At 40.5% G+C, this 18,553-nt stretch overlaps 1 protein-coding gene across 2 annotated transcripts in view; it reads left to right on the top strand.

The window, feature by feature from the left end:
* The window catches only part of LOC146831259 (lectin-like), a 50,854-nt gene that overhangs the window by 14,484 nt on the left and 17,817 nt on the right, over positions 1 to 18,553 (top strand). For both annotated transcript variants that reach the window (XM_085604125.1, XM_085604123.1), the window contains exon 4: positions 8,959 to 9,099. In XM_085604125.1, coding sequence (XP_085460251.1) covers positions 8,959 to 9,099 — 141 coding nt within the window. The remainder of the gene's footprint in view (positions 1 to 8,958; positions 9,100 to 18,553) is intronic.

Genomic DNA, 18,553 nt, shown 5'->3' with positions numbered 1-18,553 from the left:
GATTTGAGAATCACATCTTTTAGGAAAAAGACCTAAGATTTTTATATTAAGTTCAAATGAGTTTTCAGGGTCATTTGTCATTACCAGTCAAGAGTGTAACAAGACCATTGTGGAGCTAGATGTGCTTTACATGTTTCCATTGACATAACTTATAAGTTGTCATAGTCAAGTTTACATTGCATTAAGGCATTTATTACTGGGATCTGGCAGCATTTTTCAAGATGACACTGAATTATTTTTAGTGTGGACCAATGGGGACTTGGAGATGAATAAAACTCCAAGAGCCAGATGTACGACCTGCTTAATAGCGTCTTGCAAATTGCTTCGCATTTGCGACTCGCAATTTGTGAGGAGCTATTTGGCATGTACAACAGTGTGTTTAACACTGTTTGTGATTCCCAATGGGGTCACAAATTGCGAGGCTCATGAACATTAATGAGCCTCCCGCAATTTGAGAGCCCTTTGGGAATGACAGGCCCTCCCAGGGATGGTGGCCTGCTGTGCTCAGCAGACCACCATTTCTGGGACTGCTTTTAAATAGAGCAGCTATCCTTTTTTTAAATGCATCCCGTTTTCCTTTGCATTTTAAGAAAAAATTACACATTTTTGTTTCATTTTTTAAGGGCAGGCAGTGGTCCCTGGGACCACCACCAGAAAAAGGCTTCTGTACCTCACCCCCCGCTCAATTAAAAACGTACTGGTAAATGGAGTATCCCTGCCAAAGCAACCAATATCTGTATCACATACAACTCAATACCAAAATAGATAGATGAACCCCATCATCTCTGAAAAACCTCAACATCTCATACTTAATTTCGCAATCTTCCAAAAACTTAAACACTTCGCTTTGCAAAATTTTCTCAACTCTTTATTACCTTGCTTGCAAGCTCTGTCTATCACCCCAGGTTTCTTTGCCCCTCTCTAAACTCTTCCTGCCAATATTTAATCAAAGCCACTGTCGTGCCAGACCAAGACCCCTTTTACTGCTGGAAGAGCAGCGCTCTTGGGGCTGGTTGTATGGATACATTTTCTGAGTTCTGAAGATGTACAAAGAAGACAAATGGGAAGCTCTATAGGTGCTGGTTCTATGGTTGCATTTTCTACGTCTTGAAAGTGTTGCCCATTAGGGGCTGCTTTTATGATTGCATTTTATGTGGCCTGAAAGAATTTAAAAAGCGGAGAAACACATTTTATTTTTATATTAAACTGTTTCATTGAAATAATAATGCTGACAGTGGTTACTGATGAAGGCTGATATGCTTTATTGACATTAACAGTTGTGTTTACCAATGGTTATTATTGTTTATTACATTTATGCACAAAATGATGGTGCTTTTAACATGCTGTTTGTTGTTCCTGTAAATTGGTGAACCCTTATTAATGCCAATAGACCTGTTTTATCTAAAGTGATATCTATATATTGATGTGTTGTTTGGTATAGGGCGGGGGCACTGTGATTTTGTGTATCAAGACCATTTGAAGGTCAAATGTGATTTCATAATTTAATCCAAGGTATTTTTGATCTGCCTTATGTATATATTTGTAAATTAATGTGTTGCATTTAGTAGAGTGTGTGTAATAAATGTACTTTTCCTTTTTGTAAAGAAAAAGCACTGACTGGACAATCATTTATTGAGTATTATTACTATTATTGCAGCCCAGCGAATAGTGATTACTATCCCACACCACCTCCCCTGAGTAGCCCTTAAACTGCACTGCTTTGCTACCCTGAGAGAGTCCAGTGCTACAATGGGGTGCTTGGTTTCCAATAAGGGAAAATCGTTGAACCATTATTTGACCAGGCCTCAAATTCTGCACAATTAATAACCCAATTTCCTGCATTACCTGTTTGGAAAATTGCTGATTTGTGCTTCCTCTTTTGTTAAGGGCCAAGAAGCCATCCAGTTGGTGTGCCAATGCTTGAACAATCAACAATAATGTGAAAAACAATCACACTTGATTCCTTATCAAGTGCTGCAGTTCATTGTGGTTCTTTTCGAATTAAAATTGGGAAATGTATTTCTTCCTCCCCTAGGGCAACAGAAGATTGCGAGATCTTTGAGGAATGTCCTAGTCTTTCAAAGTGCTGCAACGAGTGAATGGGTGAGGATAATTGGTGACATGGCGGCTGCTCTGTGTCTAGTACTCTGGGCTTGCAGACAGACACCTATACGACCTTGCTTATCACTTTCGTTCGATTTGGAACCTAATGTCTCAGAACTATGACTTTTTGGTCCCTATCCTTGGTCCAATTTCTCTGAACCTGCAATGGTGTCTCAATCCATCAAATCTATTGAAAGGAGTACTGTTGGATCGTCCCCTTCCGCAGACAATCACAACTGATGCAAGTGCTCTTATTTGGGAAGCAATACTGCAGGATTAATTGGCCCAGGGCCTTTGGACCTCAGTGGAGTCCATCACATCTTCTAACTGGAAAGAGTTTTCAGCTGTCTTCAAAGCCCTACTGAGTTTTTCCCCTTGGATCAGGGGCACAGCAGTCCAGATCAGAACAGACAATCAGTTCAAGAGGGCCCATGTGAACCGTTTCGGGAGTACCAGTGTTCCTTCACTAGCATTTCTGGCAGAACAGATTGGTATTTGGGCAAAAAACAATCCTTTGTCTCTGACAGAAATATTTCTGTTGGGGAGTGAGAATGCGTGCGCAGATCAGCTGAGTTAGTTATTCCCCTCCTCATTATTGATATCTCTCTGCCCCGAAATATTTCATGAGATCATAATTCAGTTTGGTGCCCTATGGCATGACCTGTTTGCATCTCTCCAGGATGCTCTTCTTCCCAGCTTTTGCTTCCTTCTGCCAAACCAGCAAGTATGAGGGGTGGACACAATGAGCTTCAGGTGACCCCAAGGCTTCTCTTCATCTTTCTGCCTTTTTCTCTGATCAGCAAGTTTCTGCGGCTGGTGGTTCACTTCGGGACCTGCCAACCCTGATTCCCCTTATTGCATCATCTATCGATTTTTCCTACCTGGTTATTTCCAGTTGGATATTCTCCTCTCAGATTATCTCTTTTTCCAATGAAATCTCTCATCTGTCTCTCCATAGAGGTCGAGATTGAGAGGAGCAGATTGGAGGAATTAGTCTGTTCCTCAGAAATTGCTCTTTCTATCCAGGACTCCAGAAAAGAAAGTACTCTTTTACAAAAGATGTTGTCCTAGGGAGTATCTTCCTGTTCTTTGGTAGGAGGTAAGATACTATAATTTTTCAGGGATGGTTTTCTGTTGGGGTTGTCTGTCTCCTCGTTATGTAGCCATTGGATAGCAATTAAGTACATCAGAGGTCATTTTGTTTCCAACTTCATCCCTTTGGCTTTTTGTTTGCAAAGGAGTTTTCATTTAAGGAGATCAATTATCCATTTTGCGGTCCCTCCTTGGAATTTGCCTCTCGTTCTAAGGAGCTTGCAGTCTCCTCTGTTAGAACTGTTCTTTACTGATTCTCTAAAATTCGAAACTCTTAAGCTCATTTTCCTGGTGGCCATTACATCTGGCAGTAGAATAGGAGAAATTGGATATTTGTTTTGTCACCTTACATTTTTAAGGTTCTTTCATGACAAGGTGATGTTATACTCAGAAATATGCAAAAAAACTCCTCTCTGACCTATATTCCTTTTATTCAAAATATAATTAATGCATGGGCTGACCAATAATTATGAGCCTAATTGCTTTGCATATTAGATCACATTTACAGAGACTTTTTGTTTTTTTAATAAAAATATATTCATTTTATTCATTTCACACAGTCATTTTTGTTATACATCAAATTTCATTGCTTTCTAGCATGTGATGAATCATTTTCTATTCAAGTAAACATATACAACAATTTTTTGGAATTTATACAAAATCTGTATGACATCAGAACCCTACTCAGCAATAAACCAATCAATATTCAGGACCACACTCATAACTCAAATACACTCACATTCATACTTCACACTTATACTTTAAGGGTATAGGGAGTATCAGAATAACAAGACATCTCCAATAATAGGTTATGATGAAAATAACCTAGATAGGTCAGGGCGCACGTGGTCTACGCGCGTTTCGGTGGGATGACAGGGAATGAACCACCTTCATCAGGACCTCGCCCAACTAAGGTACAGTGTCGTTGGATTTGTACCGAGTAGGGAAACCTAAAATCATGACAAACAAATATGTATTATTTTATAGTCAGCCCATGTTTGATGCAATACTCATTTTCTAAGACCAATGATGAGTGGTGTATTAAGCCCAAAAAGGTTGTCATACCCTAAGGTAGAAGGAAAAACAACACCAATATGTGCACTTAAATTCCTAATATAAGTGATCAGTGTTTATATAGAGCAAGAGATAGTACAGTTCCCAATGTACCCGATGATCACCATCCATGTGCCTAAGAAAGGATGGCTGTGAATATACTATTTACAGTGCATGTAAGAAAGTTAAAAGTTGTACGGTTTTTAATCTATACCAAGATGTTCTGAGATTCTATCCCTTACTATTTAGAAAACAGGTAGAGATTTCATTCTTCAGATTTCAACTGGAGCAATATGGCACGTGACTTCTATTATGCCAAAGGCAGACGCAATTTCTAAGAAAAGACGAACAATGGAATCAGTAGATATACTGCCTACTTATTTCAAAGGTCGGTTTGATATGTGACCATTTTGGAAAAAGAGTGTCATATAATGATGGTAGTGGTACCTAATGAATGCGTTGGACTAGGTTTCACTAATCTGACGTGGTGTCGAGAAGAGAGACGACAGTATACTATACATCATGGCATTCTGGAGATATAAAGTAGAAGAAAAAAGCTATTTAAGACAAGTGCATTATATGTTGCGCTTAACGATTTGTTGCACTAGGTGCAGCTCTAATATACAATGGTATTGGTGCAACTATTCACGTTGTCACATACTCACTGAATATGCATTGAGTCCTAGGATGTTTCGACCGGCTGAGTATTCCTTATTCAGATTTTGATAGCTGTGCAGCGATTTACTAGTGTTTCTTGGAAGTGCGCAGGAAAAACTTCCTAGGGAAAGAACATATAGTAGAAGGATTGGCAGGCGTGTTTTAAAACACTAAAGGGATGTATACCTATATAGGTCCTTCATTATGATTAACTAGTAACTACAAAGAACACTTTGTTATTCATTTGCATCTGAACCCTCGTTCAGATATTTATGTAGAAAAGATTGGCGCAATCTGGTTGAAGCAGAGCTGCCTAGTCATCCAAGCAATAATGATATATGCTGTGATGCATATTCTAGCTTAAATGCTATATGGGCAAAGAGTGTCCTATTGGTGGTGAACTACGAAATTATATATATGTTCAATCAACGCCCTTTAGAGATGTCAAAATTGTCTACTTGGAAGCTCTACTGACATGTGGGTACAGTATGTACATGAACGCCTATGCTACGCATATATATAGGTATATCCATAGTTAATTGCTATTTAGCAAGATAGGTTCATGACCTGCGATGGTAATATATACTAGCATCTCAAAAAATAACAAAAGTTTTTAAAAAAGGTGCTTCATATATACGAGGCTTTATATGCCCAATGCTATAATCAATTGTGCGTGATAAAATCTACTACGGAAAAGGTAACGTTCTAAAGATTTTGTATACCGGAAAGGCAAGGAAAGTGCTCTGCCTGGTGTGATGACTATAGAGATACCTGCAGAGTTGATTTAGCGTTAAAGGTTTGCTAAACATGGACAGATCGCTATTCCGTAGTCTAATACTGTGTAACTCACCACTTTCTTTGGTCGGTCCTGCTGTTGTGGAAAAACAAACGTCTTGCCTGGGTCAACAACCGTCTCTCTCCGCGTCTCCAAGAGTCCGTATTTGAGTTGTTAGAATCCGCGCCTTTAAAAAGGAACGCCGTGCATGCGTGTAAAGTATACGACCTACTGCGTGGGTTCAGAGCGTGCTGATAGGCATAGAAAGTGGACTGCGGAAGTGGGAAAGGCAGTCTTCTAAGTTGTGATGCTTGCACGTGATCCAATACGTATAGAAAAGAGACTATATAGTAGTTCAGTATTACACTAGTCATAGAGGTGTAATAGTAATAATAAAGGAGAAACCAGCACAATGGTGATAACGTTGGAACAAAACACAGTAAAGAAAGGTGAAATTATGTATTTAGCAATTAAAATTGCCATATGAAACTTTGAGGCTACGATGCAGATTAAGTATAGACCCAACATGTGACCCCATCACTAATGGATTGCGAGGGTAAGGTAGAAGATCTAATTTCAAGGAATGTCGATCAAATAGGGCATTTAGTTATACAAAGTCCCTAGGGGCAAATGCGTCGTCATATTGTAGTATGTGAAGCAAGATGGCCATAGCTATACAAGATGGTCTGTGGTCCTCATATGTCTTGGCAAATAATTACTCATAGTGACCTGGGATTGCAAGATGGATCACTGTGATTATGCAAAATGCATCAAATGAACACAATTCCAGGATGCTCAAAGGCTGGTGTAGATCAGCGCGAGAATGTAATAGAAGAACAACAAAGAGGAATATGATGGATAGATGTGTGTAAAGACAGATCTAACGGTTCATTACGTTCCATATGATTTCTTCATTTAACCCGTTCTTAACGCTGTCTAGTGAAAAAATCCAATAAGTTTCTCTGCGGTTGCGCACCGTGTCATTCAATTGTCCAGGTTTGGTTTTAATTTTTTCCAGGATACACCAGTGAAGATCTTGTTCGCATATTTTGAATAAAAGGAATATAGGTCAGAGAGGAGTTTTTTTGCATATTACTGTTTACTTTCCCCTCCAGCTCCTAGACCTTAATTACTTGCGAGGGGGTCCCTTTATTTACAAAAGGATGTTATACTCAGATCCTTACTTTTTTCCCAAGGGACCTTCTGCTTTTCATTTGTCCCATGATTTGGTGCTACCATCCATTTTCCATGTACCTCTACAGAGCAAGAGAGTCTTTGTCACATGATAGGGCTTTATAGAGCCATTCCTATCTATATTGAAAGTACTTCCTCTTTTAGAAAGGTGAACTTTGTTACTTATGGCTTGTACGACAAGTTACACCGCCCTATCACTTTGACTTTAAATCGATGGATACAGATGGTAATTTTTCTAGCCTATCAGAATTCCGAAGTCGACCTTTCTCCCAACATAGAGGGATGCTCCACTAGAAGTATGTCCTCCTCTTGGGCAGCTTTCAGGGTCACCTCTTTAAAAGATATTTGTGCTGCTACAGTTTGGACTTACCTTTACAACTTTATTACTCACTTCAGATTGAGAATGGGAAGGTGTTTTCTTTGGAATTTGGGACAGCTGTTTTGTCTTCAGTTCATTAAAAGTTTTGTATTTGTTGATTTAATACATCACTTGTGTGTTGCGTTACTTCTAGTGGCATGGTGTCATTTCTGTTTTTGCAGATCTGGTATACAATCACTGAAATGGACTGGGATGAGGACTACGGATGAGGTAGCTAATGACTCGGCTACTTACCAGTAATCTTGATCACCCCTAGTCATGGTCTTCCTCACCTGAATCTTCGGTTCCCTCCCTTCCTTCCTGGGAAAAAGAGGAAAAAACGTTGTGATATGTATTATTGCTTGGCATGTCAGGAAGTTATGTCATTTCAGCCTCTCCTTTTACGTAATAGATTATCCACTTTCTCTGTAGCCATATTGCTTGAGGCAAAGTTTGTTTATTTTTGTTATGGGTGAATTCTGTGGTTGAGACATGAAGTGCTCATTGGTAAGGACCGGTTCGAGGACGACTATGAGTAGGAATAATGAAGATTACTGGTAAGTAACCGAGTCATCAACATACACAGAGAAACATACTCCAAACTAGCAAAGTAAGGAAGCCAAATGCCCCGTTAATAGATTACACGATGAAGGCAAAAGCTTGTAGCCTTATGGCACACCATTGCTAAATCTCCTGCTCTTGGAAACAAAAGGCGGCACAGCAACGGCCTGAGTTCTGTCAGATATGAACTGTGCCAGAGAACCCAAGATTAATAAGAGTTTGCTGAAGGATTGAGAAGCAGTGATTGGTTTGTCTCTCAGTATTGTAGAAGCAAACACCTTCAATAGTATTAAAAATGAAACCACTTCAGCGCACAATTGAACAGTGAGGAACATGGTTAAACTTTGTGATCAATTAAAAACAATAAAGAGGGCAGGAATCAGAAGTCAAGCACAGCAGAGGCCTGTATTTTGGAAGTCCGCCTTTACTTACAAGAATTACACATTTAAGCATCACAAGTAGGTCTGTGGAGCTGGAAAGTTTGGAGTTTCCTCAGGAATATATCTATCTCCATCCTCCTAATGCAGGTCTTTTGCCATGTGCACTTGCCAGATCCTTCCTAGTGCATCTTCGCTGGTTGAGGTTTCCTCCCCCCAGCTCACAGCTAAACCCGCCTCCACGTTACTGCAAGCCAATAGAAGTCAGTTGTACTACTTCTTAAGTAGCCTAGCTTTCAGGCATGATCTTGCTTTCGATTTTTCTCCTCTCTATGTCTTACGCTTTGTGATGTATGAGAGGTAAGAAACAGTGTCATCTTGAGGATTTATGCAGCCCTAGACCTGAAATATTTGGGGGCCATCATACTTTGGTTAGTTTCAAATGCCAAACTGCCTCAAAGATGCTACTATTGTGTCTCGTCTGGTGTTCCTATAATTTTGGTAAACTGGGTTCCACAATTAGTACTTTGTTGTTCTGATCAGTCTACCACTCTCAATGAGAGTCACTTTGTATACTTGAATTCTGCACCGCTCACAGTATTTGAGACTGCAGGTTTGCAATCCCTCACTCTCTGAGCCCCCACATATCACAATAGGTTTCACCTGGCTGGTTTACAGTCTGTGTCCCTCTTTAATTGAAATACTTGTCATGACTGTAGTCTGTGTCTCTTATGGCGATTGCTTTTTGTATCTGTTCCACATTCTATGAGTAACATCTGTTTCCTCAGATCTATTGCCAAAGCCTTACACCTACTGCCCATCTTGCTTCTGTGCACTCACTGGAAGAAAACTGTTTTATTCAGGATCTGATATACGACAGTGCAAAAGGCGACCCCATTGTATGGATTGGTGCCAGTGATTGCCATAAGGTAAGTGCAGTCGGCAGTGCATGAAAGTGTGTGGTCCATATACTTATGCAATGTTATAACTGAAGGGCTTTATTTACAAGGCCATTGCGCTGCCGGTGTGGCGCTTTTTCGGACACAACAGCGGCGCAGTGTGCCTGGCCATATTTCCCATATTTACAAGGCCACGTAAAGTCACCCTGCATGACTTTTCATAGCCTTGTAAATATGGGCCCTACTCTGTGTGAAAGGGGCGTTCCATGTGTGTTGCTGTTGGTATTCCCATGCAACATCCATGGAACCTGAAACATTCCCAGCTTTACAAAGTTTTGTAAAGCTGGAAATGCATCAGAATTCTATGACTCCCCAGGGGAGGTGTAGGAGTGGTTTAATAAGGAGAAATACATCTTTTTCTCCTAATGTTTTCCTCTTTCTATGCATGCTGCATTCCGCACCACGCATAGAAATAGATAAATGCCATCAATTATTGTTTTTGTGCAGGAAGGTGTGCCTTCCTGCACAAAAACAATCATCCTGAAATGCAGGCACCCTTACAACATGATGCAAGGGTGCCTGCACTGGCGCATGGCAGCCAATTGTGCAATAGTGCAGGGGAAAGCACAATGATGCGCGTCTTGTTGCTAATACGACGCAAACCTGTGCTTTTAAAATGACGTAGCTCGGTGCAACAAAATGGCTTGCAGCATTGTTTTTATAAATGTGGCCTGAAATATTTGCTAACCTGAAAAATGGCTTTTAAAAATAACCTGATTATACATAGTTTATGTTATTAGCTGTGAGCAAATGTGACACATACAGTACTTAATTTTAGCTGGTGGTTGCAGGTGAGGCCCTCAGTCACATATTTTTCCTTATCAAGCTTTGACCCAGAGCAAGAAAAACAAGGATGGAGAGGAGGAGAAAGACAGAAAAACTGTTACAAAGATAAAGGAGGGATGCAGAAGAATTTGAAAGAGTGCTGTAAAAGAGAAGGGAATGTCCGGTGATGGATGAAAGAGAAATCATGAGGTGGGATCAAGACTACACAGCTTGGTATTCAGACCTCTTATCTTTATTAGCACCAGCCGTGGGCTTCTGAGTGAAACTTTGGGACCCAACACTTTTACAAAATACTGGGAAATAATCAACTGTCAAATACACATCTTTTTTTTTTAATTAACAATACAGACCAAAACAGGACATCGTGGTATCTTATACAACAGTACACATTATAAACAATGAACTTGTTCCTTCCATAGCCTATGGACCCACGTAGTACCCCCCTCAGGATTCACAAATTCCCGGCTCCAGTATTCATTAGCTTCTATACTTTTCCCACACGATCCAAACCCTCTCCCATTTTTTAGAGCATCCTCTACGCTCATCCACCACTTTTACGGCCTGCTTACACCAGTCTAGGTCCTGTATCCGAGCCCCCACCTTTGGCGGTTCTGCTGCACCCCATGCCCTCGCTATATTCCGCTTTGTCACACCAGACGCCACTGCCAGCCACATTTTTGTATGTTTGGGCCAGATGGCCTCCCCCGTCACTATCAGCAGGTGCCATCTTATCTCTACAGGATCTCCGAATCTTGGGACAGGTCCAAAGGATGTGAAAAAAGGTGCCCGTCTCCCCACAGTCCCTAACACATTGAATAGATTCACATGGGCCCAGTCTCTGCTGTAGTGTTTGGGCCATGTAGGACCTCTGTAGAATCCTGAGTTGGACTAACCTGAATCTGGCACGTATGGCAATTTCCCTGGGGCTCTGCATATCCTCCACCCACTTGTCTGTCCAGTCGTCATATTCCAATAGTCCCACATCTCTCTCCCACGCTTCCCCTCAGGGCCTAGAGGATCCGCTCGATTGTTCATTATCTTGCGATATATAAGTGCTACGGCCTTGCCCACCATCGGGTACATCAGTAATCTATCCTCCATTGGGTAAAAGTCAGGCAACTGCACTCTCTCCATCACATGGCACCTCAGGGCATGTCTCAGCTTTAAATACCGGAGTCTCTCTCCCTCTGCCAATTTATATTCCGAATGTAGGTTCTCAAATGTACACATTTCCCCATTTCGTCAGACATCCATGAACTTATCAATTCCAATGAGGCTCCACCTACGGAAGCCCTCCAGGCATCCCACTTCTGCCAACTGGTCACAATCCCACAATGGGGATTCGCACGTCAGTTTGGATTCCCACACCAGCCGTTTTGTGGCTATCCGCCATACTTATATGACCATCATCGATTATGCCGGAAGATGCGCCTTACGTCCACCCTTATACAATGCAGCAGGATATCCCCAGGTCCCAGTGTGTGACGGTCTACCCTGTAGGCTGGTTCCTCGTCAGGTGCAAATACCCAATCGTTCACGTTCACAAGCTGAGCAGCCAGATAGTAACACCTGACGTCAGGCACTGCCAGTCCCCCTCCTATACTGCCCTTTGCAGCATTCGCACAGGGTGCGTATTTCTGCATCAAATGTTCGAAATACTGCGGTCGTGATCTTATATGGAGTATTCTGGAGTACATATAGTAAACGTGGGAGGGCCATTATTTTAAACAAGACAGCTCTTTCCATAAGTGAGATCGGTAGCTTCCGCCAGTTTGTCATATCTCTGCGTAATCTCTCCAGCTGCGGATTTAGATTCAGTTCTAGAAACCTCTCTGTAGACCTAGTAACCCAGATTCCTAAGACTAAGACAGGGCTGCTGACGCTGGTGGGACTTTCTGCTGTTTTTAACAGTTTTTACTGCACACAATTTTAAGTTACGCTTTTTACCTGTTCTCCCCAATGCTGTTTTTGCTTTTCCTCTGCCTCTTGCCCTGGTCCACCATGGCTGTAGTGCCGATTGAGCGAAGGTCAGAGGTCACGTTGTGAATTTCATTTCCGCCCTATCACATCCTCAGGCGGTCAGCGCTCCAGTTATCCCTCGCTCCCCTACTTAAGCACACACAAATGCAGACGTGCAGCAGACTAAGAGGGCTTGCTGACGCCGCACAAACTCACCTTCATTCCCGGGGTAACTTTCTCGCTCCCCTACGTAAGCACTCGCAAATGCAGATGTGCCCAGCTGATTTGAGCTCATTGAATCTTTCTCTTCCTAACTCTGCTGCCACCAACATTGCAGGTCACCTCCTAGACCCCATCTTCTCCAACCTCACCACCATTCTCGTTGACCCCCAACTTCAGCTTTGTTGGACTGATCATTATGCAGTACCATTTATTATCCAAGGTGTAGTTTTTGACCCGTCAAAGATAAGACCAGTGATTTATCCCAGTTTATTTGTAACCAGAATAAGTACAGAATGCTCTAAAGATACAGATAAGTCTATGAATTGTGTGGCACGGTCTATGCACATAGAGCAGGATGTCATTCGCATAGAGGCAGATATGTTCCTCCCAGGCCCCCCCAACATCTATTCCTTGTACAAGAGGATCCCTACGTACCCATGCCGCAAGAGCCATCGCGAATAGCATGGGGGATAGCGGTCATCCCTGGTGCGTGCCCCTGTGGAGCGCAAATGGTCTAGATATCGCCCCCTTGACTCGAGCTCTACCCATGGGGTCCGAGTATAAAAGCCGGACTCAGGTACAAAACCCTGGTCCAAAGCCCAGCTTGGACAGGACCATAAATGAGTACGTCCACTCGATGCTGTCAAAATGACATACCGGCATCCAATGACACCACTACTGCGTCTTCTGTCGTGCGCACCATTACCTCGTGCATTATTCCATATAAACGACAGAAGTTCAGTCTTGTGCTTCACAGAGGCATACACCTCTACTGAATCTATCCTCAGCTTTGCCTGTAAAAGATGTCAACTGTTTTGGAATGGTCACAAAATAATTTTCACACAGGATTTCTCCAAGACTACTGTGGATACCAGAAAGCGGTTTCTTTTCCTGAGAGACAAACTTAGAGCTAATAACATTCAATTCTCCATTGTAGATCACTGTCACTACTTTACGGAGCCTAAAGATTTGCTGAACTTTCTTGAAGGGTCCCCTCCTCAAGACATGGACACTACTCAATCTTCCTCCAATAAAAGGAAATCATGATACTTACATATGCTTTATTAACCGGATAACAGTTAATGTCTGTTTTTGTTTAGTCAGTGATTGTACTATTGTATAAACACGATATCGATTATTTTAGCTGCTTAGCTCGTCTGAGGTGAGAATCTTGTGTTAGATCTTTACTCTTAGAGGTGTTTTTCAGACAGCTTGATTATAGCTGCTACACTTATTGCGTTATAAGATGATTCAAAAGGGGAGCCATTCTATTTTCTGCCTAGTTAGTTGCCTTGATTATGAGCCAGATTGTTCTTTAGGATGTTCTGATGTCCTACTCAAATTGACTAATTTCATATGTAAATATTGGGAAATCTTAACAATGTTGATGTTATTCAATATCTGCTCGACAGTTTGACGCTCCTGTCATTGCACCTCCTACATTCAAGGTTTTCAAGGATGGGTGGGGAGGGAGAGGGTGAGGGGTGTTTGGGTTTGGATTCGGGGAATCCCCAGAACATGAGGAATGTTACTAGTTGGGCTATGTTTTGTTTTTTGGGTTTCCCCTATTGTTTTTTATTATTTTGTGTCTTTTTCCTTTTTCTTCTCTTCGCTGTCTTTTCAAGAGTACCTATGTGAGATTTCATACACAATTATGGTTGATACTTATAGGTTTTGTACTGCCACGACAATTTATTTCTTTGTTGTGAATTGGTTTTCTGAAAATGACTTAGTACTTAATGCGGAAGTCAGCAACTATTTTATAATGTGCGTGTTCAGTGCAACCTGTTCTCAATCGCATTTATGTTAGCACAACCTAAGTCATGCAATATTGAAGAAGATCTCAATGTAATTTCCTGAAATGTTAAAGGGCTTAACCACCCAATTAAACGTCGACAAATATTTGATTATTTAGCTAAAACCAAAGGGGACATCATTTTATTGCAAGAAACAAAATTATCTAAAGAAGATGTCACTTTTATTAAGCATAATTGGATATCTCAAATTGCTTGTTCACCAGCGGATCATAAGAGGAAGGGGGTGTTCACATTGATAGCAAAAAAAGTAAAAGTTTCATTAGAATCACAAACTCACGACAGTGATGGCAGACTATTAGTTATCCACTTAAAGAAAGTAGAAGACCTCATACGCGTGGTGAATATATATGGTCCCAACACAGATGATCCAGATTTTTGGGAGAGTATATCAATAACTAAAGAGGGGTGCCTCAGGAGGATCTTATCATAGTTGGAGGAGATTTTAATATTCCTTTAGATCCAATTATTGATGGACAGTCCAATTGCAAATGCCACCCCACCAGATCGCAGGCCATAGTTCACACCTTATGTTCTGAATTTAATCTCAAAGATGCGTGGCGCCTTCAACACACAGATTCCAGAGATTATACTTTTTACTCCTCGCCACATAATTCATATACTAGAATTGATTACATTCTCATTTCAGGGTCATTCATACATTTAATTCAACACTCAGATATATCCCCCAAGTTGGTTTCAGATCATTTGTGTATTAGTGTTAAACTGGCGGCCAGCCACAATGAACCTTCTTCAAAAATATGGCGCTTTAATAATGAAGTCTTATCATACGGGCCAGGCAAGACTCTTTTTATTCTATGCAATACTTCTGGCTAGAAGACAGATTTGTAAAGTCTGGGTTGACCCATCTGCGCCTCAGCATGCTGGCTGGTTGACGTCCCTGATCGAGACATCAAAGATGGACTTAGCCAGGCCAGGCAACAAAGGCAATCGAGCATACTGGGACATTTTGATTCATCGTAGAGAGGGCGCCGGGGTTTTTTTTTTTTTTTTTTTCCCCGGGTCCAATGATTATGCCTAAATAAACTCCAAGGATCTTGGGTCTTCAATCTCCGGTTTTTACTCCATTACGATCCTATAGCTGGTATTAAAATCCAGTCGGGATGTGTCTCCTCTTCTGGCTTACCATCATCCACCAATATGTCATCGTGCTTAGGCTCGGTTGAGGAATTAATCATGTCTTCTACCGGTGGGCACGCTAGGTGGTCGGTGTACGCAGAGAATGAGGGATATGTCAAATGAGGACAAAAAAAATAAAAAATAATGAAGTCTTATCAGACGAGACCCTGAGGACAAAAAGAATATTGAAGAGGCAATAATGGATTATCTTAAGCATAATAACACTGCGGACACTAACGTCAACACCCTATGTGATGCTTTGAAAAAGCCACCATTAGGGGAATATTTATTGAAATTAAAACGAAAATAAACAAACACATTAATGCTGAATTAGTTCAATTAGAGCTCAAAATCAAAATCCTGGAGTCTTCCAATGCCAATTCATTAAATGTTAATTCTATCCTCGCATCATTAACACAAAAGAAATATGAATATAACAAAATTCTAAGCGAACGGGCAGGTGTATGGGTAAATAAATTCAAAGCCCTTAATCTTTGTGAAGCTAATAAGGCGGGTAAATTACTTGCCTCATATTTTAAGCATACACAGAATCAGAATGTTATCTCGTCCATCAAGGACGTCAGCAATCATGTGCACACAAAACGGAAAGACATACTAAACACCTTTAAATCTTTCTACGAAGATTTATATAAAAAAGGCAAGGAACTTAACTCAGAGAACTGCACACAATACTTGAATAGACTTAGATTACCCCAATTGACTGAACAAGACAAACTAGAGCTAGGGAAAACAATCATTGCAGAGTAAGTTACGAATTCCATAAAAAGCTTGAAAGTTAATAAAGCTCTGGGACCAGACGGTTTTACTGCCATATTCTATAAAACCTTCTCAGTCCAACTACAACCATGCTGAGAGTTTTTAATAACATAGCAAGTGAAGGGCGAACTACAGACTCCATGACAGAAGCCAATATAGTTACCATACCTAAAGAAGGGGAAAATCCCCTGCTCCCGGTGAACTATAGACCAATATCTCTCATAAATGTTGATTGTAAAATCTATTGAAAAATCTTAGCTACAAGGCTTAACATTGTTCTGCCATATTTAATAAGAAACTCTCAAGTAGGTTTCCTTAAAAGTAGCATGTCTAACGACAACAGCCGATTGTTGTGTCATGTTTTAGAAAATGTTGTGTTTAAACCAGATCCGGCTATTGCTATTACTTTAAATGCAGAAAAGGCCTTTGATAGAGTCTCTTTTCAAAACAATGTATGGATACTTTTAATTTGGGAGATTCATAAATAAAAACAGTAATGTCCCTTTAGTTAGCGCCATCAGCTCTTACTGCGATTAATGGATCTCTCTCTGAGTGTTTTACTCTTCAGCAAGGCACTAGACAAGGTTGCTCCTTGTCTCCATCTCTGTTCTTGATGGCAATGGAACCATTAATTCAAGATATTAAGTTGAATTCCGATATAAAAGGGGTAGGCTTTAAAAGATATTCAGGTAAATTACCTGCCTATGCGGATGATATCCTAATTATGACTGAAAATCTGGGTCCTTCAATTGCTGCCTTGATGGCTACAATTGCAGAATATTCCGTACATTCAGGCTACAAACTTAATCGAGACAAATCAGAAGTGAAACCCCTGAATGTGCATTGCACCAGAGACGTTTTAGGTAATTCGTGATTGGCTTGGCAATCGGGATATATAAAATATTTAGAGAATGAATTTGGTTGCAATATCATTGATACCCTGCATCACAACGAGAAGGTAACTTTGGAAAAAATCACAAAACTTTTGGATTCTTGGTCACCAAAATTTATAACATGGTGGGGAAGGGTAGAAACTATAAAAATGATGATCCCACCTTTGGTTAATTATCTTTTAAAAATGCTCCCTCTTCTGTTGACGGAGGACTTTCACCATAAACTAGACATCCTCCTAACAAAGTTTCTATGGCGCGGCAAAAAAGCTCGAATTGGCATAAAAAAATTGATACTTAACAAATCCTTGGGTGGTGTAAATCTAACGGATTTTAAATTGTACCAATTAGCGTTTCTTGCAAAGCAAGGATCCTATTGGATTTCACCTCCTGCTCATTATAACCCGGTGTGGTTAGATGTAGAAAAATCCATTCTTGATAATCTCAATCCTCTGACATTACTTACCTTTAACCAGCTTTACCCAAACAGATTTAAATCTATTTTGAAAAATACAATAATGGCACTTCTGATGATAGATAAGAAATTAGGGGCATATTATCAAGACAGGCGATACAATTATCGCTGCTTTAGCGGCAGAGAATTGCCGCTAAAGCGGCGATAATGGGCTTGATAATATACTCTATGGAATTCCAATTGAAGGCCATGTTAGATGTGAAGGATGTCTAACATGGGCTTCAATTGGAATTCCATAGAGCATATTATCAAGCCCATTATCGCCGTTTTAGCGGCAGTTTTCTGCCGCTAAAGCGGCGATAATTTTATCGCCTGTCTTGATAATATGCCCCTTAGACGTAAGGTTCTAAGATGGAGTCTCTATGGCTTAATCGTAGAGTATTATACAAAGGCAAATGTTTAAATATGATGATTGGATCAAACAGGGTATCTTCTTCCCTTATCAGATGGAACACTCTTTGTATCCAGTGACGTTTGTAGATCTTCAAACCAATTATAAGTTAGACAACATCAAATTTTATAATTTTTTAAAAGTAAGAGCGGCAATAACTAAAGCCAAATTCCATAATGTGCCCCCATCCTTACCAATGTTTGTAGCACAGATCAATAAATTAGGCCACCAAGTATCACATATCTCTAAACTCAATGATAATCTTGTCACTTTTTGGGATTCACACTCTACTGACCCAATACCTGACTCTTCATGGCCACAAGTGTGAATTTCGATAACAAGCAAGAAAATATCCCCAGTATTATCTCAAACTAAATACTGGCTTTAGTACAAGGCATTTTGAACCCAGCTTGACTACATTCTCTGGGTATTCGTGATGATCCATTGTGTTTGGAATTGTAAAGAGAAAACTGGTGACTTAGCCCATCTTATTTTACATTGTAAGACTGTGTCGTCCTTTTGGGAAAAGGTTTTTGGTTTTCTTTCCAAAATATTCAAATGTGAGCTAAAAGATAGTTTTCTATACTAGCTACTGTTTTTTTAATGGCTGATTTGTGTACTGAGAAGCACAAAGCCCTTTTGGACCTTTTACTTCAGCAGTGAAGATGGTACTTAATATTTGGAAAGACATTCACAAGACTTCATATAAAGGATGGATGAGCTGGGTTACTCACCTTAGGGGGGAAACAATATTGCACTACAGAACTCTCTGTGGAACCCTCGTTTAGATGATTGTGGAACTCCTTGGACATTGACTTTAATATACACAAACCTCCGTGATCATGCATACTTCGGTTGTATTCTCGGTAATGTTACATTTATAATATTTGATGCTATGTTTGTCGTTATTTTTTGTATTTACAGTGAACTTTCCAACATTTGTATACTAATGCTATCAGTACCTCAATAT

Source organism: Triturus cristatus, chromosome 5_1, assembly GCF_964204655.1.
Source record: "Triturus cristatus chromosome 5_1, aTriCri1.1, whole genome shotgun sequence".
NCBI lineage: Eukaryota > Metazoa > Chordata > Amphibia > Caudata > Salamandridae > Triturus > Triturus cristatus.
The sequence above is the reverse complement of the archived record's forward strand: the minus strand, read 5'-3'. Positions and strand labels throughout refer to the sequence as shown.